We start from the raw sequence: 23,929 nt of genomic DNA on the forward strand, positions 1-23,929 counted from the left end.
CTCAATACTACCTACCCTTCCACCTATCTTTGTATCATCTGCAAACTCAGCCAGAATGCCCACAGTTCCTTCATCGAGATCATTAACGTATAAAGTGAAAACTTGTGGTAACAACAGTGAACCTTGTGGAACACCATCCTGAGAAGGACCCTTTTATCCCCACACTCTGTGTTCTGTCAGACAGCCAATCTTTTATCCACGCTAGCACCTTGCCTCTAACACCATAGACTCTTACTTAACTCAGCAGCCTCCTGTGCGACACCTTGTCAAAAGTCTTCTGGAAGTCCAGGTAGATAACATCCATTGGCTCTCCTTGGTCTAACCTACTTGTTACAAGGTCAAGGCCCTGTACGCTCTCGTGCAGTCACTTTAATTAATGCTAGGAGACAATGTAATTGTTAAAAGGCCATAATGATCCTTCAGCCTTACATCCCTAATATGTGCTTCAATTCCTTATGCAGATTCCAAATACAGATTTAAAAGGCCGGGAGGGGGGTGTTGATTGGCTCTCACCTCTCGGAAATCTTGCTCAAAGTGTCGAAATTGGAGGCATTGTTTGAGCTTCAGCTGGTGCTTATTCCAAAATTCATCAAAGGCTATTTCAGTTTCATTCAATTGAGCAAGCAACCTACAAAACAGAAGGAAAAGACAAGGTCCAGACCTTGCACCATCTAAAGAGGAATAATGGAAATTTGCCCTTAAAATACTAGTTTGTGAATCTTTCCATTGGAACTAAGTCGGCCAAATAAACTTTGTCCCATTCTCATAGCCATCTGTTATTTAAGTCATAAATTAGTAGGAACATTCAAAGCTGAAAAGGTGCCACTTGACAGAAATACCCATCTCTGTTTAAATCATGGAGTGGCTTCTCAGAGAATGGTATTCTGTCAGAAACCCAAAAGAGGGCTCACCACAATGTGTGAATAGTCCATCACAGAAATGTCATCAATCAGCCCTGCAGGGATATTAAAACCATTCTTTCCTTTCAACCAGAACGGGATCCTTCCAATTTTGCTGTCAATGGAAGATACAACCACTGCCATTCTGTCCGAGGTTCAGTACAAGCGCACCGAAAGGTCTGCTCATTTCAAGGGTCATAGAGCACAAAGCGAGTTGAAGAAAGGTGGGAAGGTATTGGTTTGGAATATAAATGCTGGCATGGACCATTTGGGCCAAATGACCCATTTCTGTGCAATAACATATATTAAAAACTGCAAATATGAGAAATCTGAAATGAAAAGAAAGCCCCAGAAATGGACAGCATCTGTGGAGAAAATAGCATAGTTCATTTTTGGGTTAGAGCCTGGATTAAACCCAGCTCTTATGGAGAAGGCAGGCTCACACATTTGCCTGCGTTCATTTTACAGAGGCTGACCAATCTATTGTGTGGCTCCAACAATTTTTATTCCAGGATCAGAAAACAATCAACTGTAATTTCTTCAGTGACTTCTTAGCAGAATCAGTTCCATATAGGATGCGCTCAATACAGTGCCTGGTGAAACAGACAATATTAAAGTTGAAACATCTTTTCGGTACATCGTGATTATCTCTCTGACAGCACTGCAGTGCAAGATCTCCAAAAAGGGTTAAGATCCAGAAACAATGGTCCTGGTCTCAGCTTATTTGTCATCTCGTTCTCAGGCATTTCCTACAACAGAAGGTGCAGGCAAATCAGAAGTTCTCGAAATTAATGCTAATGAACTGGTCTTTATAACGCACTGTATGTTTGTACCCCACAATTCACCTTTCCACGGTGGTCTGATGATCCAACTCATCTGCGTTCAATTTATGATCTGGATTCGTGTCAACTGGTTCCTGGATACTGGAGAGGAGGGTGGAGCCATGTCTGCGTGCCTGATTTAGATCATCCTTTTAGAGAAGAGAGAGGGTAAAAACAATTAAAAAAACTGATGGGTAAAAATCAGAATTCTAGCTTAAGTTATGGGATTCTAATATTTTCAACCGAGAAAAAAGTAATGCTGCTGATTCACTCCATAATTTGACATTTGGAGTCAGTGTGAATATTTGTTTCTGATTTAACTCCTCACACTGATGCCAAAGTTGGTATTGAAGTTTTCAGTCAGCGTTCGGTTATCTGATTATTGGCTCGTCTACAGTACCAAGATGCACAACTTTCACATGAAACTGCTGGAAATATCCACAATAAATTTGTGGCAATGAGTGAATTATTTCCAACTCAAAAAAAAAAATTGTAGAACATCATAGCAGAAATACAATGAGGGTCCAAAAAAGGTGAAGGGAGAGAACATTCACAAATTCAAGTTCACAAATTCCAAAGTGAATGCACAAGTATATTTTTCAATAAAGAAGCACGCAGTGGTAAGGTTTAGAATTGACTTGATGGGGATTTGGGAGTAAAGGACATAGGGCATCACGGTGGCTCAGTGGTTAGCACTGCAGCCTCACAGTGCCAGGGACTTGGGTTCAATTCCACCCTCAGGCAACTGTCTGTGTGGAGTTTGCACGTTCTCCCTGTGTCTGCGTGGGTTTCCTCTGGGTGCTCCGGTTTCCTCCCACAGTCCAAAGATGCATGGGCTAGGTGGATTGGCCAGGCTAAATTGTCCATAGTGTTCTGAGGTGTAAGTTAGGTGGATTAGCCTCTTCGGAGGGTCGGTCATAGATCATAGAATAGAATCCCCACAGTGTGGAAACAGGCCCTTTGGCCCAACAAGTCCACACCAACCCTTGGAGCATCCCACCCAGACCCATCCCCCTATAACCCACATACCCCTGGACACGACGGGCAATTTAGCACGGACAATCCACCTAACCTGCACATCTTTGGACTGTGGGAGGTAACTGGAGCACCCGGAGGAAACCCACGCAGACACGGGGAGAATGTGCAAACTCCACGCAGACAGACACCCGAGGGTGGAATCGAACCAGGGTCCCTGGTGCTGTGAGGCAGCAGTGCTGACCACTGAGCCACCCTGCCACCCCTTACTGTTGAGTGCTCTGGAGTGTTTATCTCCTTGGTAATCCTCAAATACTTTAATTCTTTGTGAATGGTGACATACCAGGCAGTAAGTTATGCACTATAGAATTTTCAGCCTCTGACCTCTTCCTGTAGCCACAGTATTGATATGGTTGGTCCAGTTCTGTTTCTCGTCAATGGAAATATCCAGGATGTTGACAGGACAGAGAGCGGCAGCAATGTTAATGAATACCGCCGGGAGATAATTAGATTTTCGCTTGTTGAAGGTGACCTCATCTGGAGCTTGTCTATTAACTGCCTGGTTCCCATCCCTTCTGCTTCCAGCACCCGATTAGAATCTCAACAAACAACTCTATCCTGGCCTTGTTACATTCGACTTCACCCAAAATTTGGTGTGGACTCATTGGGCCAAAGGGCCAGTCCCACACTGTAGGGATTCTATGACATTAGAATGTAAGGAATAGTTCTAAATTGAATTTTCATAGGCTCAGAACAAGGAGATGGTGACACTAATTAGACAGAGGGGATTATACTCATTACAAATAACTTCAGTATTGAATTTTTTTTAGTTGCAGATGACAATGGATACATGTTCAGAGTGGAGTGGATTGGTTAAAATGTAATAAGGACCAAAGTAAGGTCAGGTCTTCTACCTGCTTCCAATGTGGGAATGACAATGTGATTAAATCACTAAAAAGAATGGCAAGTTCCTGTAAAATAGCTAATGTAAACCATTTTATTTCAATTGATAGTATATCTGTGCTAATACCATTAATGCAAGGGTTTATATGAAACTGAGCAAGAACATGACAAAGCAGTTGTTTTCAGTATGTCGGTGGATTTGCAACTTACACAATCCATACGTTATTGTACCCCTTTGATAAGATCTAACTTCTCCAAATCAAAGTACAGTGATATTATTTGCAACAGGAGATAGTAGTTTAAATAAGGAAAAAAATGTTATCATCAATTAGGGCTCTTGTGGCACAGCGGTAGTGTCCCCACCTCTGAGCTACTAGGACCGGTCCAAGTCTCACCTGCTCCAAAGTAACACCTCTGAACAGGTTGATTAGAAAATATCGAGAAGTACATCAGCTGTTTGCTCACCCACCTTTTCATAGGTTAAAAATCCTGCTGAAAGATTCGGTAGGAAGGAACAATGGGAAACTTTTAGAAGAGATCAGTGATAAACATGATTTACATTTGATAAGACGACACGACCATGGCCTACAGTGAGACTCTTTTAGGAATGGACTTCAACAAATTTGTAGCCATGTAAACTTGAAGGTACGTCTGTTGATTGTAACAGGGTCAGCCAGGTGGACCTCACAGAATACGAGTTCCCTGACTGAACCCGATTAACAGCCCCAATCAGGGAGCCCTGGCTGACAGATATCAACAGGAGTGTCAGAGGTTCTGTTCACTGAGACAGAGCTGGATGAGTATCAAGGACTGTACACGTTTAAATAAAGTGTGACTTGGTGACAGAATACTGGCATCTGTGGTGTTATTTGGTGTGGGTTAAGGAAGAAAACATTTTCATCTTGCATTTCATAGCATGACAACTAGATTTAGTCAGTCAATAACTACATGGAACTGGGTGAGAGAAGAGGGGGGAGCTGGGGGAAGAGAAGGAAGAGAGAAGGGGGATAAACTGGGAAAGAGCGAGCGAGAGAGACAGCGCGAGAGAAGGGAAAGGATGGGGAAGAAAAGGTAGAGAGAGGCGAGAGAAAGTGAGAAGGGGGAAAATCGGGCTGAGATAGCAGGGGACTGGGATGAGAGAGATGGGAAAAGGAATGACAGAAAGGGGTGAGGGGTGAGGAAAAGGGGAGGTGTAAGGGTGAGAGAGATGAGAAAGAGTGAGGGGTTAAGAAAAAAAAAGAAGTGAAATTTGGCACTGCATATAAAAAGTTTGTTATAGGTACAGAGTAGTATTTATTTAATATTCTAAAGGAAATCTTGCACAAAAGGCAAATCTGAGAAACGTTGGCCCATACAGCATTATGTAGCTAACTATTCTCTTCTGGAAAATGTACCTTCTGCAAAGGGTGCTGATGAGGAAGGTTTTCAGAATTGACCTTGTTAGCTAAAGGACATATTGGAAAGAGATTTGAAAATAAAGTGGGTTTGTGCAATTCACTAAATGTTACTGTTTCACCAAAAAACATGTTTTCTCCAAGAAATTACTGGAGATCCTCATTGTGGGTCTGCAGGTGTTATCGGAAGTTGATTGTATTATACAGAATATGAAATAAAGACAATTTTATTTTTTGATCTGTGGTATGAAAATGGAACATAAACATTATGAAAGAAATCACTGTTTACTTTTCGTTAGTTTCGTTCAAGGTTTTTTTGTTTGTCTTCAAAAGTTTTTATTTAGAGTAGGAAATCTATTAGTAGAGCAAGTTATTGGGGTTAATCAATTAATTAGCTGGGTGGGATGCCTTCCAACTCCATATTGATTTTGCCCTCGGCCCCTCTCCCTACTTCTCCCTCACCTTTAACGGTCCGCACTGCCCTTAATGGGCTTTGGATACAAATTATTCAATTGGAAAACACAAGTGATTTAGTGATGGTGGTTTTAAAAAAAAAGCTGCACAAGAACACTTCTGGATTAACCAAAAAAAAGCTAGGTTGGACTGGTACATGGAAGGATCTGCAAGAGTGAATGGGGAGCACTTGTAGCACAGTGGTAGTGTCCATACCTTTGAGCCAGGAGGCCTTTGTTCAAGTCCAACCTGCCCCAGAGTTGTGTCAGAACATCTCTGGGCAGGTTGATTGGAAATCAAAGAAAGATTGAATAGCATCATGTATTTTCACTAATATTGGAAACACGGGTTATTAAAAAGTGATGGTGGATGATAAGGGAGAAGTCCCACAGGCAATTTGGTGGCGGGGTAAAAGGTCACTTGATTGTGTCTGATAAAACTGCTGGATATAATTTAAGAAAAAGACCAAATAGTGAAGGGCTCTTGGTGGTAGTGTCTCTACCTCTGAGGAGAAGGCTTGAGTTCAATCCTACCTGCTCCAGAGATGTGTCACAACATGTCTGAAGAGACTGATTAGAAAATATAGAAAGACTGAATAATTAATTAATTCATTCATTCATTCATTCATTCAATCACAAAAGGAAAGTAAAAACCAAAAGAACTGCAGATGCTGTAAATCAGGAACAAAAACAGAAGTTGCTGGAAAAGCTCAGCAGGTCTGGCAGCATCTGTGAAGGAAAAAACAGAGATAACGTTTCCGGTAGGCCTTCCGGAGCTCTGAGGAAGGTGTCTTGGCTTAAGTCTCACTGACAACTTGAATCGCAGCTAATCAATGGTGAGCAAGTGGCTCAGGCCCTATGTAGGAGGTTGTTGATAAGGTCATTCTTACACCCGTTCACACACTCAATGATGAATGGAAGACGAGACAGTTCAATAGCAAGTCTTTCTTTTTCAACAACATTGGAACATTAACATTTTATCACTTGTCAGTTCGGCTGAGGTAACATTGCGCACATTAAGGGATATTCTATTTGTGATGACAATTACACTCTAGTTTTCATCCAAGATGGGCATAGCAGGTGGCATCTAAATTGAATTTCATTGCAATTAAAAATTCAATAGAAGGCAACTAAAACAAATAAATTAAGAAAGCAATGAGATTATAGTGTAGCCAATAACCCTGAAAAAAAGATACAAACTCAGCCACAAAGACATAAGGCAAGTAAAATCTTGCTAATGTTTGTTTATATTTAATGTCCTAATTGGAACAACTGTTATTAGGATGGATTAAGTAGTAAGAATGAATTCCACATTTTGCCTAAAGTAGTGTCTTATTATCTTTTTGATAGTATTTCCATTCAGATGATTAAAATGGAAGATGATTAATACTTAATTAATTTCATAATTTTTGCATGAATCCTGAAAATCACAGAAGTCTGTGATAAATGTCATATGTCCGGGCTGGCATGGATAATGCCGATCCTTATAAAACCAGTCAGAATAAAAGCTATTTGAAAAGTTAAATCATAATTATTCCCAACTGTAAAATAGGCAGATATTTGCTGCTACCATCACCACAGTGAGATGTCAGGTGTCCTTTTTTAGATGTTCGTTTAGCATGATAAGATTACACGAAACAAAACGTGATTACTGAATTCATGTTGCAGCTTCAAAGGGCATTCTAACAGCATAGAAAGCTTCAGAAATATCTTACATTTTTATGCTTGTAAGCTCACTGGAGTGATGACATAGAAGGTGTACATTACATTGCAGTTTTCGTAAGGGTGGCATTGAAAAAATGTTTTTGCTGTTACCTGCTATTATCAGGTTATTGAAGGTCTAATTAAAGGCTCATGCCTGTCTGAATTTGAGTTTTGTTAATGTGTGTCATTATATATACAGGAAATAGTAAGCACCAGAACTGATTTCAAAGCATACTTTGCAGCTCATCACAATACATAATCTCTCCACGGTATTTAATTTAGTTAACGTCTTTTCTGCACATATGCATTATAGCATGCTGTGTGGTTAAACAAACTCTTTCCCAAATGCACTTACTCATATCATTGCATGCTGTACATTACCTTCATCCTATCTCGCTTTTGGGTGTGCGTTGTCATAAGACCCAAAGTTGTTGTCACATCATTTGGCAGATCAGTTTCAGCCAACTCTGTTCCAAAGGCCTGTAGCATTTGTGCAGTTTCTTTTACCATTACAGCAAAATTTTCAATACCCTAATACAGAGGATACAGTAAATATATATTAGAATAAATCAGGCTAGATTTGGTATGACAGAAAAACATTTATATGTAAAAAATACACATCTGTAAATATGAATAAAAATTCAGGTTCCAAGTAAACAACAATGAAATTGTAAATCAGAACAAACAAATTCCTTTATTCAAAGTGCTCACAATTGTGGCATCAGTATTAAAATGCATGAAATATAAGAGATAGGTCATATGTTTGAGGTGCTGATTTTCTTATGGATTTGTACTCAGTTGAGTTGGGAACATGCTCCTGCTAATGCATGCTGTTAATTTCAATTTGTTCCACTGCTGTATTAAAGATAACGCTGAAGCATTGACAGCACAATCTTCCGCCAGAAGTGCTGAGAGAATGATCCATCTCAGCCACTTCTAGAGGTTTCTAGCACATCACCAGTCTTTAGCTAGTTTGTTTCACTCACTGTGACCAAGAATAGACTGATGGCACTGGGTACACACAAATTTCTGCTCTTGACAGAGTTTTGGCCATAGTACTGAAGACTTGTACTCCCAAACTTGCCATGCCTGTAACCAAGCCATCCCATTGCTGGCATCTACTCAGCAATGTGGAAATTTGCCCAGGTATATCCTCTACAGAAGTAAATAATTCAACATGCCAACTACTGACCAATAAGTCCACTCCCAAACATCAGCAAAGTGATGGACAGTTTCATCAACAGTGCTACCAAGCATCATCTACTCAGCAATAACCTGCTATCTGAGGGTCAGTTTAGTTTCCACCAAGTCCACTCCTGACCTCATCAGAGCTTTGGGCCCAAACATGGACAAAAAAAGCTGAATTCCATGCACGAGGTGAGAGTAACCATCCTTGGCATCAAGGTCACAATTAACCAAATGTGGCATCAAGGAACCCTAAAAAGCTACAGGCAATAGGAATCAGGGAAACCCCTCCACTGGGTGGAGTCTGAGCTAGCACAAAGCAAGATAGTTATGGTTGTTATCTCATTCCTGGGATATCACTGCAGGGAGTTCCTCAGGATAATGTTCCAGGCCCATCTATCTTTAGTTGGTTTATTAATGACATTCCCTCTACTATGAATTTAGAGTTGGAGATGTTCGCTGATGATTGCATGATGCTTGGTGCCTTTTGTGACTACTCAGATACCGAAACAGTCCATATGCTATTGTGTAGGCTTGGGTTGACGAGTTGCAAGTACCATTCATGTCAGACAAGTGCCAGGCAATGACCATCTCCAGTAAGAGAGCACTCAAGCATTGTCCCATGACATTCAATGGCATTACCATTACTCAATCTCCCCCTGATAACCTCCAGAATGTTGAAATTGATTAGAAACAAAACTGGACTGGCCACATAAATATTGTTGCTACAAGAACAGGTCAGAGGCTAGGAATACCGCAGGGAGTAACACACCTCCTGACTCCCCAAAGCCTGTCCACCACCTACAAGTCACAAGTCAGGAATCTGATGGAATACTCCCCACTTGCTTGGTTGATTGCAACTCCAACAACACTCGAGAAGCTTGACACCATCCAGAACAAAGCAACCTGCTTGATTAGCACCATACTCAGTCCCTCCACCACTGACATACTGTAGTAGCAGTGTGTATATCTATAAAAAGCCCAGCAGAAATTCACCAACACTCCTCCATGCATAGCTCCTTCAAAAAAACAAGGACGGATACCACCTATAAGGGCAAGGGCAGCAAACACATGGAAATACTATCCAAGTCCCTGTCCAAGCCTCTGAACATCCTGACTTGGAAATACATCACTGTTCAGTCATCGTGGCTGAGTCAAAATCCTGGAACTCCCTTCCAAACACCTTTGGGGATGTACATACAGCAAACGGACTGCTCACCACCTTCTCAAGGGCAATTAGGAATTGGCAATAAATAATGGCACAGCCAGTGATGCCCACATGTCCTGAATGAATAAAGAAAATATATATTGCTCACTATCCTTTAGGTAAGCTTCTGTTAATGCTCCAGCTGCTACAGGGGCTAAAATGTTCTGTGCTCAACTAATTATGAGTTTATTTGTCTAATCTAGGATGACAGGAAAATGCAACAGAATTCAGCTATGCAAATTGGAAAGCAGGGAATATCTTAAAGTGTCCCAACCGAAGAATATCTGTTGCTCACATGGTCAAATTGCTTGCCAATAGATACCAAAACCAAGTGAAGAAGTTATTCGGATGAAGTATTGATGGGCAGCAGGATTTGTAAAATTGCTACACCAGCCTATGGGGCTAAAATTTACACAGGCATGATGGATCGTGTGGCTTCCTCCTGTAATATATGTGCTGTAATCGTAGAATCCCCCTGAATGGCCATTCAGCCCATCCATACTCCCCTCCAAAGTGCATCCCACCCACACCCAATTCCCTACCCCATAACCCTGCATTTCCCACGGCTAATCCACGTAGCCTGCACATCCCCGGAAAATATGGGCAATTTAGCATGGCCAATCCACCTAACCTGCACATTTTTGGATTGCGGGAGGAAATACGCAGACACGGGGAGAATATGCAAACTCCGCACAGACAGTGTGGAATCGAACCTGGGTCCCTGGCGCTGTGAGGTAGCAGTGTTAACGACTGAGCCACTTTGCTGCCCCATATAAATAAGCATTTCAGGCAGAAAGAAGATAGGGCAAAACTGGACACACTTTGTTTGGTCATCATTGTATAAAACATTTGGATTTCAGCAATTACTTATTCAAAGTCACCTGTTTCTCTTTTTTCTCATGTAATATGAAAAATGTCATGTAATATGTCAATAAACCAAGATGATGTACATCAGTCTTGGTACCCAATATAAGGCAAAGTAATTAGCCTAGCTCACAAAGGACCATAAGTAGTTCTCTCCATTAGATAGAGACATTTGGATATACAGGGCTGAATTTTACGAAAAATTGGCTGTGTAAATTTCAGGGTGTTTCAGGGTGAGTTTCTCTCCATGAGCTCAAGCCTGTTAACTAAGGCATTTCTCTACTTCATTATGCATGCACCACATCCCTACAGTGCTGTGCCCACACCATCATGAGCTCACCATTGGCAGAAGTACTCGCCCCTGCCAGGACCTTCCGGGTTTGTGCCACTCACGCCATAGTTAGACCAGCTGTGCACTAGACCGAGCAATAACTCTTCATAGTACGCACAGTGGGAGGACAACAAAAAAAGTAAAAGCTTCTCAAGATGTACAGGTTACACGGGTGGCACTTCATTAGAAATACAGTCCTACAATCATAAACCTATTGCATCTTAACATCATCGCCCGCGTGACTGTCTGTTGTAATAACTGCAACTACAGATGCTACTGTTCTGAGCGCTGTAAACCATTTTAGAATCCTGTCTGAAGAATGAGTACCACTCTTTCCCTAGTGCCCAGCATAGCAAAATAAATCGGGCATTGTTCAACGTGGGAACATCATATATTGGGAAGCTTTCAAACAGCTGATAATGTCAACTCTCATTCAACAATGGAAAAAAGTGAAGAATGGAAACAAAAAAGAGAGAGATTGGCAGCTCTAAGGAATGGCAGAGGCACTACGGTTGCAATGATCGCTGCCAGTACAAGACGCTGAATGTCAGACAACATTTGAGTGACCGTGAGGAGATTTCAAGGTGGAGTCGCAGGGGAGGTGGGTGGGGGACTGGTTCTCTGCAGGCCCCTACTTCCCCATCCCAGGTCCCTCAATTAAGCTGTTTGAATGAAGGGCATGCAGGTCACCCTGTGAGAGTTGGTCTGACACAATCACTACATAGCAAGCCTCTCGGTCTACGACTGGGCCAATTACAGTGGTAGCAGGATGAAACCATTAAGTGGGCATTAACTTCCCGTTTAAGGGCATCAATTGATGGCAGGATAGGAAAGCCATCCATGGGCCTTCCTAATATGGACTTAATTAGATGGAGCAGGAAGGCATCACAATCCCCACCCACCCACCACCATCCCACCTGTTTAAACATCCTTCTCAACATGGGTGACAGCAATAAATTCCATCATTGTTTTGCAATTTTCAGACCACCTTTCAGAGGAATTCTAGCGTACAGGCTGTCGCTTTCCATTAGATTTCAAATTTGACCATATTTTCATATTCTGGTGTGCACTCACCTTCTCAAGTAGAGAAATACACAGTTGCCCTACACCATCCTTGGCAGCAAGGCAAGAATATCTACTCTTTATTGTTTAAAAAAAAACTTGTAATTCAAACTTGACTGCTCTTAGAGATCTTTAAAACTGAAATAGGAAGAGAATCATTTGGTATGATGCTGCAGTAAACAAAAATAACTGAACAGCCAATAACTAAACAACCACAGGATGGAGGCCAGTAAAACTGGTTCGTCTGTGTTTGACTTAGCATAGATCAATCTAAAACTGAATGCATTTTCTCACGTGCGTCTATATCTCTTCATATTTCTTTGCTTCAACTAATTACACAATTGCCCTAAAATAGAAAAACAATTCTGTATGCCTGATGTGTCAGACTTAATTGTGTCATACACACTTGAACACACTACATTGATAAAACTTCTCTTGATATAAAACATTGAGCCAGTTCTTGCATTAAGTTTGAGTGACACATGACATTTAGGTGTGATTTAGCCAAAATTTGACAGCGAGGAAGTGAGAACTCATGAATTGCAACTTTTTAGCCAATTCCACCTGCAGGTTTGCAAAACGGCAGCCTCTCTCTTTTTCTCTTAATCCAATCTCTCTTTCTCTCTCATCAGTTCTCTTTCAGTACCTGCTTCCACACTGACATCACCCATTCTAATTGATCATCTTCATTAATTAGGTTTCTTTTTCAAATCACAAATCCCATTGGCTAAAAAAGGAGAAAAACTGCTTCCATCATTCACCCGAGCTCCCAGATTTCTTTGTTGAGCCATAAGCATCACACATTAATATAAATTTATGCCCTCCAAAAAAATTAAAAATGGACACATGCACAAGCAAGTCGAATAAATGGGCCATTTCATTCAGCATCCCAATCCAACAAAATGCAGCCCATTGTATCATCCAATTTCCCATAAGCAATATGATGGGAGATCTGTGGGTTCAAGTAAATGTTATTTGTTTCTTACCGTCCGATGATATAACCACTGACTGTGGGAATATTCCAGTGTACCTCCAAGTTCCTGGGTTAGCTGTGTTTTGTCAATGTGACTGTGTAATTCTGTTACTGAATTCAGCATTATGATCTGCAAAAGAAGATCCTCATAAATACACGGAGCACCTAACACAGAAGAATAATCATTCCCTAACTAAAGTAAATCAAACATTCAGCCGTTTACTGAAAATGCCGAATGCTGATTGAACCAAACTAAGTAAACTGGCCAATCGAAAATTTGTTTGCTGCAGTTCCTGAAATTTACCCATTGATAAAATCTGGTTTTGAAAATAATTCTTCTTTAAAAACGTATCATGTTTCAACTGCATCATGCTTATGCCCATTGGTATTACAGTAGGACGATCACAATAATATTACAACTATTTTTTGTTATGTTTTGGGTTTGCAGCTGAGTGCAAAGCTGCAATTGCCAGGCACACATTTTGGCAATACGTCATGACTTGTAAGTTGTGCCCACAAAAGGCAAGAGTTCCTAGCTGGAGCATGGACACAGAATAGCCCAGAAGTACAAACACTACCTCAAAGCTTTCAGATTGCCTGTTATTTGTTATTTTATACAAATACAGCAGAAGATTCCTGGACTTCCCACTTCTTTTCTTTGGCAGAGTCAATATCAGAACATCAGTAGACAAGTAGGATGTCTTATCATCCAGTCACTGCTACTGGTTTAAAAAGTCAGCTCTGAATCAAGAAACTCCTGTTCCAGGCTGATCAACTCCATTCTGAAATCATGCTTATTTGTGAATCCAAATGCAACATGGATACATCAATAGGTGAGAGAAAGACAAAGTAATTCACAGAGTGAAATATGTAAAAGAGTGGTAGGAGAAGAACCAGCTACAACTCACTGCAGCACGTGTTTAGAAGAGATAAATAACTGACTGGCATATATATGAAGATGCTTTTCTTGCAAATAATGGATATGCTTGATAGAGGAGTTCCACTACTTTGATCTGTAACATATGCCAGTCTATGTAGTAAATGTGGTAAATCAGGCAATGTCTGCAACAACAAGGCATCAGGAGTTTGTTCTTGGGGCAGCTCTGGGTCTCGATTGGCAGCTACAGCTATCCATAGGTATCCATAGATACCTTACAAGATGTCCTTAAAGAAGATCAGAACTCTGGAAGTTGTTGATTCTTAGTTCAGACTACTAGGTCCAAATATCCCTCTGCAATATCAGTGTGCTGTCAGGAGTAGTACAAAATAAAACGTTGTCCCAGCAAGTGATCCGGATGCACTTTCCTTCTGACCCCTCTACTGCCAATGTTGGGACCTTTATGCCAGAGAACGGCAACTGAGATGACTTTCACCTCTATCTCAAAAACTCCTTTGGACATGCCTCTTAACCACCTAGTACTCAATAAGCAGTTTGCAGGAAGAGCTTAAAACCATTTTTTGGTAAAAATGATGGGAATACTGAATAGACACAGCAGGAAACAGTAGAAGTCTTGCATAATTTGTGGTAACAATGAAATGTGAGATTTGCTCCTGAAATGGGAGAGACTCAACTGGCTGCCATGGCCATGGTGTGATTTGCTTCCAAAGAGCCAAAGATTTATCGGTTTTGGGGAATAACACTCACTGTGGGGCAATCAAAGAATATTACTCAATATTTCAGGTCTAATATAAACATGCAAATTATTTTTTTATTAACAACGGTTTCTGCTTATTTTCTGCACCTTAACTTGAATGATTGGCGATAGGCTTATCTGGGCTTCATCATCTTATCTATCCTGCTGCCGTATGATCAAGTGATCGCAGATTTTTCTCATTTTCTTATCATCTCACTGAAGGAGCATAATAATTTTGTGCCATTCTCCCGCCTTTATTCAAATCATCATCAAATGCCATTTTGAATGCCTTTATTGAACCTACCTCCATCACATTTCCAGGCAGTGCATTCCAGATCATAACTAATAATTGAATGAAACTTCCCCCCCACCTCCCCTCAATATATTTGTTTCCTTTGCAAATTACTTGGAAAGTCCATGTCCTCACATTCCCTATTTTTTTTAAAAACAAGTGGCACAGTTTCTCCCTATCAACTATGTCAAGTTTCTTATGAATTAGAAAACTTCTATCAAATTCCCTCTTTGGGGTTTTGGCCCAACATTGACTTCCCTGCTCCTCAGATGCTGTCTGACCTGCTGTGCATTTCCAGCGCCATATTTATTGACTCCAGCTTCCAATATCTGCAGCCCCTTACTGTCTCCCTCTTTGCCTTCTGCATTTCAAGGAAACCATCCCAAACTCTTTAATCCATCTTCATAATTGGAGTTTCTCGATCCTGCAAGTAATCTTGCAAACTCTTTCTGCACTCTGTCCCACGTGTTCACTATCACTCCCATCCTAAAGTTCAGGACTCTCAATTGCACACAGTACTCCAGCTGGAGTGATGGGGGATCTTTTCCCCAAGACAAGTTTTTTTAAAGATTCTTGCTAGCCTGTGCTGCAGAGATCCTCAAGGCCTACGTAGACAACAGAAACAGGTCTGTATCCCACTGATTCTGTAATTCAGATGGACATTCTTAAATCCATTCACTCTCGGAAATAATTTTCAAGGCTGAGTCTACAAATACTTCATTTTCCTTTCAAGAAATAGTGTGGAGGCAATGGAAGGATTCCCTGATGGATTAACAGCCTGTTAAACTATGTCATGAATACTCCTTCCATGGTCAACAAGGCACAGGACACAAACCCTGGGGTTTCCGGCCTAGAGGTAGGGATACTACCATTGAACCACAAGATCTCCATTTAAACACAAGGATAAAAATTTTAAAACTAAGACAGTGGGGGATCAGGGCCTAACAAAGATTAAATAGATCAGCAAGAATAGGTTGATTGTGGAGTGTAATTTGGTGGCTTTATACAAGAAACAGAAGTTTAGATGCACTAAAGTTTACAAAGCATGGGAGGATGGGATGGTCATAACCAGGTCCACATTGTGCCTAGATGTGAGGACATTGTGATGAGTTTTTTTAATTGAAGACAACAATGACCTAGAAAACAAAGTCACACTCTCAGGAAATGCCATTTACAAACTTGACTAGGGCCTTTTCGATATTGTGGAACTGATTAACTTGACTGAATGGATTCAAATGGGTTGCTGTGCAAGAGATTGGCATAGATTTCAAAGGCAGAATGTTCAAGGACTTAGAGATGAAAGAGGAGTAGAAAGTGGGCCAGTAGTTTACAAGGAGCCAAGGGTAGGTCTTTTTTAAGGAAGGGGGGATAACATAGATTTTGAAGGCAGGAAGATCTGCACTTGAAGTTGGAATCCCTTACAATGTCAGATATAATGAGACCCAGGAAAGGAATATGGGTAATTAGCAGCTCGTTGGAAATTGGATCAAGGCAGCACCAGGTGGGAACCATATCTAGGCTAAGTTTGAAGTGGACGTGGATGGGGAAGAGTTAGAAAACTAGGAGTGATGCACGATCAGTGAAAACTGCAGACCTGGGAACAAATTTGACTTCTTTGGTAAGGGAAAGCAGGGAAAAACAAGAGCAGCTAAAAGTCTGGTCAAACAGAAACATTATTCATTAATGACTCTGATCAAACCATCTTGAGGTATATTAATAAATAACAGCCACATCTGTTAGATATTAAAACTGCTGAGTGACGAGCATTTTAATTCAAAACATTTTCAAGTTCAAGCTAGAAATGTTCTCGTGTATCTGCAGTACCCAAAACACATACAGCTGCCTGTGCTAGGGTTGCTAATGTGATTTTATCAGGCATAGCAAGCATTTACAGCCAAAAGCCACCAGGTGGAGCCTACTTAATTTTTTTGGCTGATTTAAATCGCTAAAGTGGTCTGTCAATATGGCTAACATTACAAATTCTGCTCACAATGATATGGCATACCGATGGTGAACACAGTGGTAATGCACACCCGCTGTTCCCCTTCAAAACTTATTTCATATGTTGGACAGAATTGTGATGCATAGCTTACTTAGCTTAGTGATCATTTTCCACTTTACATTAAAGAATACTGACAAAACAGCTGCAACATTAAAACGATGAATAAACAGTCAATCTTAATGAGGTCAGAAATCACACGACACCAGGTTATAGTCCAACAGGTTTATTTGAAAACACAAGCTTTAGGAGCCTCAGTCCTCCTTCAGGTGTTAGTCGTGTGATTTCTGACCTTGTCCACCCCTGTCCAACACCGGCACCTCCACATTAATCTTAATGAGACAGGTGAAACAGTAACATTAACCGTTTATAACAATGGCCAAACAATCACATTATGCTGTTATACATATGGAGTTAGGCCACTGATCAGCTATGATCTCATTGAATTTTGGAACAGGCTCACAGGGCTGAATGGCCTACTCCTGTTCCTATGTTGCTATGTTCTCCAACCTCAGGTTAAAATCAACTCACCACTGTTTTTAGCTTAGTCTGCTAGAACATCTCCAGCAGAAGGTGGGACTGATGATAAAAACACAAAATCTTACAGTATCAAATTCTGCGTTCACAAAGTACTTCATAAAAAAATTCTACTTTATATACTTAAGTAGATTTCAGCCAAAAACTTTCCACATTCCATGTAATCAGATTGCAATGATCTCTCTCTGCACAGACACACACCTTACCACTCTACCTTCCACCCTATATTAATTAATGAGATAGTAAGAACTGCTGATGCTGGAGTCTGAGATAACACAGTGTGGAGCTGGAGGAACACAGCAGGCCAGGCAGCAGAGAAGCAAGAAAGCTGACGCTTCTGAAGAAGGGTCCCAACCCGAAACATCAGCTTTCCTGCTCCTCTGATGCTGCTTGGCCTGCTGTGATCCTCCAGCTCCCCACTGTGTTATCTCTAGATTCATTAATGCTATTTCCTGCACTCTATCTCCTGGTTATTCACTCATATCATCTTTGCCACCCAGTTTCTCCACCTTGCTCAAACGTGGGACAGCTGGAGTGAAAAAGCAATGAAAAGAATCTAGACCCTTGAAATTGAAGTCTGCCATTATAAAACCATAAAGTCTATTTGTACATATTCGAGCTTACTAACAGCACATCATTACTGCTTCATCTGAACACGCCTGATAATTTTAAATACAGGCACTGTTGCTAGCATAAAACAATATCAACACCGAGTATGCAAAAAAAAAAATCAGGGATCTATCATAATATAAAATTCAAACTGGACTGTCATGGTACACGATTCTTTTGAAGAAAAACATTTGGAACACATTCTTCAAACAAGATTACATTACTTTATCTAAATAAACTTTGAAAGAAAACAAAGATTTAGATTATGAAATATTAGTGCTATACAACGTTAAGCTTATTATTAGTTTCCTCATTCAAGTAGCATTTTGCTCAAAGAAAACAGAATAAATCAATATTGTAAGGAAGAATAGAAATGACTTCCCTGTTTGCCTTCTCATATCATAGAATCACAGAATCCCTACAGTGTAGAAACAGGCCCTTCGGCCCAACAAGTCCACACCGAATCTCAGAGCATCCCACCCAGACCCGTCCTCAGTAACCCACCTGATCTGCACATCCCCGAACACTACGGACAATTTAGTATGGCCAATCCACCTAACCTGCACATCTTTGGACTCTATTTCTAACTATTTCTTGGTAAACTGACAGGACTCCTGCGACTTCTACTTGTATTCTTAAACTGGCTGCTGCGAGGTGTGTGACAAGAAATCAGATCAAGTTGCTTTTCAATTTGACTTGCTCTGTAACATAATTGGCATATTTTCTATACAACCTGGTTAAAAAAAAAAATCACAAAATCGATTGTAAGGAAAGGTTTGGCCATATATTCTGCCGTTAGTTGACTGGTTCCTGGCACGTTTTCCTCCTGACTGCCGGATTAATATCCCAAAATTGCATGGCAACAAATCATAAAAATCAAGTCCAATGCACGAGATTATTAGTTAGCATTATGCTTCTAAAAATATCATTCTCCCTCTTCTCTAGATATTTCCATGTAATTTTCAGGCAAGCATTAATTTGGGTATTTGTGACATTTACTAACGTGTTCAGGTTGCTAGAAGAAGCTTTAATGTGTTTAGTTTACCAGCTTGTTCGTTCAGTAAATTTTATGTCACCTCCTGGTGTTTGATTCCATTTGGTGTCCAGCCTCATGGACAATGAAGCCTCAGGGTGACAACTGCCTTTTGAAATGCAATGTCTCTGCTGCTCCTCATCACGCACCATTTGTCAGATTGGCAGCAGATGTAGCAGACAAATGCTGAATGACAGTTCCATGGGACGTAGCAAGGGTGGGGAAAAATATAAATCAAAGTGTAGAGTTCTGTTTTCCAAAAAAACTGAAATTTCACCAAACATTTTTCATTCCTGTAAATACAGATCAAAGGCTGGGAATTCTGCAGTAAGCAACTCATCACCCGCCTCCCCATAATCTGTCTGCTATCTAGAAGGTGCACGTCAAGAGAGTGTGATGGAATACTTTTTTTTTCCCCCGACAAGTTCAGTTCCAACAGCAGTCAAGATGCTCAACACCATCCAGGGCAAAGCAGCCTGAGATGATTGGTGCCCCATCTAACATTTTAAACAGCCACTTCCTCCACCATTGGTACACAATGATACCATGTAACAAAAGACAGTGTAGCAGCTCGCTAAATCTCCTTTGACAGTACCCTCCAAACCCATAACCTCTACCACAGAAAGCCAGGGCATCAGACGCATGAGAATGTTACCAATTGCTAGTTCTCATCCAAGTCACACACTGTCCTTACTTGGACTAAGTCATTACTCCTTCACTGTTGCTGGGTCAAGCTTCCTTCCTAATAGCTAAATGGGGTACCTACACCAGATGGACTGCAAAAGAATAAGTTGGCAGCCCATCAACACCTTGACACAGTCACTTTGGTTGGGAATCAAATGTTGGCCTTGCCAGTGATGACAACTTGCCATGATTTACTTTTAAGAAAGCCAACAGTTTGGCAAATATAATTTTGAACTGTGATGACATTCGTTATCGGATTGGGAGGGGACTGTTTGTTCTGCAAAGCAGATAAAGGTGCATTTTGTTCTCACAAAAGCCGTCTATTGCTTATGACTGGCCAAGGTGTCACACCAGTTCCTTTTAGTATTTCCTTTTCTCGAAGCAGGGGAGCCCGCCACCAGTCTAGCAAGCCCCATACAGCTCCAGCCTTACACTTCCCCGACCTACAGGCTGCCAGGTACTATTCTAGCTTCAACACCCTGCGTCTACTGGTCAAGTGATCAGTCAGTCTGTCAATCAGATGGGAACAACAGGGTTCCCGCGTTCAGAGGCTCTGCACTCACTGTCAGCATCCACCACACCCTTCCCATCTCCTGATTAATATTGGCTCCATTGATTTTAAATTGGGCACTGAGTTATATACACATAATTGGCCACGTTTAACCCTATTTCACCTGAAGACTATAATTAGTTTTATCTCCTCTTGTACAACACTATGCACGATCAACTGGGGCATCATTTAGCAAGTCTGGTTTAAGCAGAAACCTTTGGTAATATTGGGACCAAACTTTCAGTGGCTTAAAAAAAAAATGATTATCTGCTCAACAATCACATCTATTTGAAAAATCGAACTTACAGGTACTTTTAGCTTAAAATCATCTCGATTAAATCTCAGGACAATGTCAGAGATAGCTCTTTGAAAGATTCCTGAGGGTCGAAGAACGAGAACCAATTGAAGATTTCCCGGGAATGATCCCTAGAAGGAGGGAGAAATCACAGGCCATTAGAAACAAGGGTATCAGTAAACCATTCACCCCATCAAGCTTGCTTTGCCATTCAAAACAATCATTACATGTATTTGGCTTCAAAACTATTGTTAGCGTTTGCTGAATCCAGTTCCCCGAGAGACCAAAATCCAACTCAGCCTTAAATATATTAAAATAATGAAAAATCCACAGCCAACTGCAGAAGGGAATTCCAATGATTCAAAACACTTCCAGTGATAAAGATAATTCCCCGAAAGTGGAGACAGACTTGCAGATGCCAACAGTTCGGGGAATGGATCTGGGTGGGATGCTCTTCAGAGGGACGGTGTGGACCCGTTGGGCCGAATGGCCTGTTTCCACACTGCAGGGATTCTATGATTCAGTTGGTAAAATGCCTTATGCTGGCAAAATGTCTCAGTTTATTTGTTGGTAATAGGTTTGAGAATGAACGTTTATACAATACAACAGCACCAAGTTTTTTTTTTCCCCCTCAGAGTGCACAGAATAGAGAGAGAGAGAGAGAGAGAGAGAGAGAGAGACACAGAGGAAAGTAGTAACACATTCGTATAACATCTTCCATGTACTTAGCGTGTCCCAGAAGTAAGTACTTTAAAAGAATGGGTACTGCAATAAAAGGGAAATGGGCAGCCAATTTGTAGACATTGAGATCTAACAAACAGCAATACAATAAACGACCAAAGTGCTTTTTTGATGGTGGTGGATGGGGGATAAATGCTGGTTATGGCACCGGAGAAATGCCTTGCTCTTTTCAGAATAACGTCGTAGCATCATTTACATCCAGCCAAACAGAACAACAAGAACGAACTAGAAACATACAGTAGGTGAGCCAACACTTGGAAAGATAATGTTAGATCAGAGCCTTCCATCAGTAGCTACACGTTCCTGCTCTTAACTGCACATTGGCTGGGGTTTCCTCATGTGCTGCATTCAATTGTTGGTGCGACACAAAGCAACTACACCAACTGGCAAATAAGCTTGCTTCAATGCATCTATAACGCATCCTCTTAGTGTAACTAATGTCTTGAATAAGTCAGCAGTGATTTTAAAATATAAATTTCTGAACTCTCCCTCACCCAACTCTCATTTCTCAAAAAAATCCTTGAGTACACAACTACTGGGTACTAATAACAGCAGTGTCTCTCTGTGCAACAGACCTACCTTCGCTCCACTACCATTACGAGTCCGAATGGTGAGTACTGGCTGCTATGTGACTGTTGGGACAAGTTGTCAAAACTGCTCCAGTTCTCCAGCAAGACACACAAATGAATATTTTCAATGCACCGAGGTGTGCAAACTGTTGTCTTAGAAAATCCTTGCCCCAGTCCCAAATCAATTATGTTAGGCCATTCTCGATTGAGATCAGGCAGCACTGCTTCAAACAGAAGGTAGTAGGATACTGGGACTCTCTCTCCCAAATGGATGTAGATACTGAATGTCTATAAAGACTGCGATTAATAGATTTTGAAATGTAGGTACTCTATGTAAGTGGAGCCAAGGTAAAGGTCACGAATTATCTAGCTGCACAGCACAGTTTGCAAAGATGGCTGAATTCCTACATCAATAGAGTTCTATATGTGGCCTGTGATGTGACCATCCTGAAAGTTACGGCATCCGCCTAGAGACTCGGTATATGCAGAGCTTGGAAGAAATTTGAAGCCAGTTGTGCAGACCTTGCAGTTGTTAATGTTAGAAGTTCACTGGAACACCCAGTGAACTTTAAATGGTGTGGCTTCTCTATCTCAATAGATCAAATTTGAAACCAACTGCAAAATTTTCCTGAGATCCCTGTCAGAAGCCACAAATGAAAAAAGTGTTGCAATCTCCCACAGTAGAATCCCTGCCCGTTCAGTGCTTAGCACCCACAAAATATAAAATAAACTGGGCAGGAATTGCATTTTTATATTCACAGTATCGCAAGAATATATCATAAATTCGCACCTGTGAAACACAGAAATGGTTTGATAGTTCAGTCAATGAAAGCAATACATAGCAATGACAAAATTAGTGTTACAGCACACCTTATGTTACTGATATTGACTGTGCCCAATTTAAATAAAATCAAGAAATCTTTTATTGAATGATTGCTTCTCAACATGTACTAAAGGAATCAGGTCATTGTAACTGCTTTACAAATAGAGCGAAGTCAGTAGTTCTGCCCTACCAGCAGGAAAATGTTGTATCATTGTTTTCAACTTCTGAGACATGCTTTCTTTGAGAAAGTGGGAGCAATAAAATTATCCTGTACATTTTCAGCATTACCTTCGTGACCCTCATGAAAAGTCTGGCTCTTGAAGTCAGACCAAAGCAGACCATTGGACCACCTCAGCACAAAAAAAGGGTACCTCTGGCTAAAGATGAGAAAGCACACAGGTCCCCTTCCCACTTGGCTGTCATTTCATGCTTATTATTCAGCAGCTTTCTTTAAGGTAAGACTTAAAAGCTACTGAAACCTGGACTACAATGAAACTCACCGTGATTCGTAGTAGTGATGCTCTCACGGAGGACCATTTGTCTTGCCTCCTATCCACAAGCAGAATAAATCCAATGTTACCATCTTGAAAGCTGAGAGGAGGAAATTTCAGGAACAAAATTTAAATTTTTTAACAACGTGCAGCTTCGCTTGCATAAAGTCAAGCCCCTCAGCCACTGACTCTCCAGTTGAAAAATCCACCTGGATAATAAAGGTTTCTTTCACAGGCCTTAATTCTGGCTTCAAATCCACCACTTCAAACATTAGTGAGGAACAGATTGCTGCCAAATTCAAATCATGACCAAAGTCACAGGAGCAAAGCATATTCTAGTTTACATCACCCATTGTTATATACCACAAGTTTATAGTTGTTGATAAAGGCACATGTTTCGGGAAGTTTATAAGAAATTAGAAATCATACTTTTCAGAAAGACACAAGAAATGCCTCCCATGAGGACAGCTGACTCCTTAGAAAATGGAACAGTTGCACTTCACAAGCGAGAAGCAGGGATATCATCACTGTTCACATCACATTAACTGTAAACAGAGGTCGTATAGGCTGTGGAGCTGTGATCTGTCAGAAACTGTTTCACTTTTCTGCATCATTCAATCACGCGTGTCACACATCAAACTGAACTAAGGAATCTATAAACCCCAGTCCTTGTAAGTCGGAGGGAATTGTACAATGCCAGCAAGGTGGTTTCAAGCCAATTACAATTGGAATATAAAAGGAGACAGCCTAGCACATTATCAGTAAGCAAATACTTAGAATTTTAATTCTATAACACTGATCCAAAATTTAGACATGAGATATCATTTCTCCATTGGATTATTTCATTGCAAAATTCTGCTTCTGTATCCATAGGGTGCAAAACTAGATAACAGCAGCTGTGG

At 40.8% G+C, this 23,929-nt stretch overlaps 1 protein-coding gene across 1 annotated transcript; it reads right to left on the minus strand.

The window, feature by feature from the left end:
• Positions 1–513: 513 nt before the first annotated feature.
• Positions 514–23,127, minus strand: LOC109919243 (guanine nucleotide exchange factor DBS-like; the record flags this gene model as incomplete). Its single annotated transcript, XM_048592663.1, has 6 exons — positions 514–628; positions 1,745–1,869; positions 7,530–7,679; positions 12,784–12,900; positions 20,415–20,534; positions 23,037–23,127. Coding segments are annotated over 6 exons (718 nt in total), but the record flags the coding sequence as incomplete, so codon positions are not given.
• Positions 23,128–23,929: the final 802 nt, after the last annotated feature.

The sequence above is a fragment of the Rhincodon typus genome, unplaced genomic scaffold, assembly GCF_021869965.1.
Source record: "Rhincodon typus isolate 14 unplaced genomic scaffold, sRhiTyp1.1 hic_rhity00001627, whole genome shotgun sequence".
NCBI lineage: Eukaryota > Metazoa > Chordata > Chondrichthyes > Orectolobiformes > Rhincodontidae > Rhincodon > Rhincodon typus.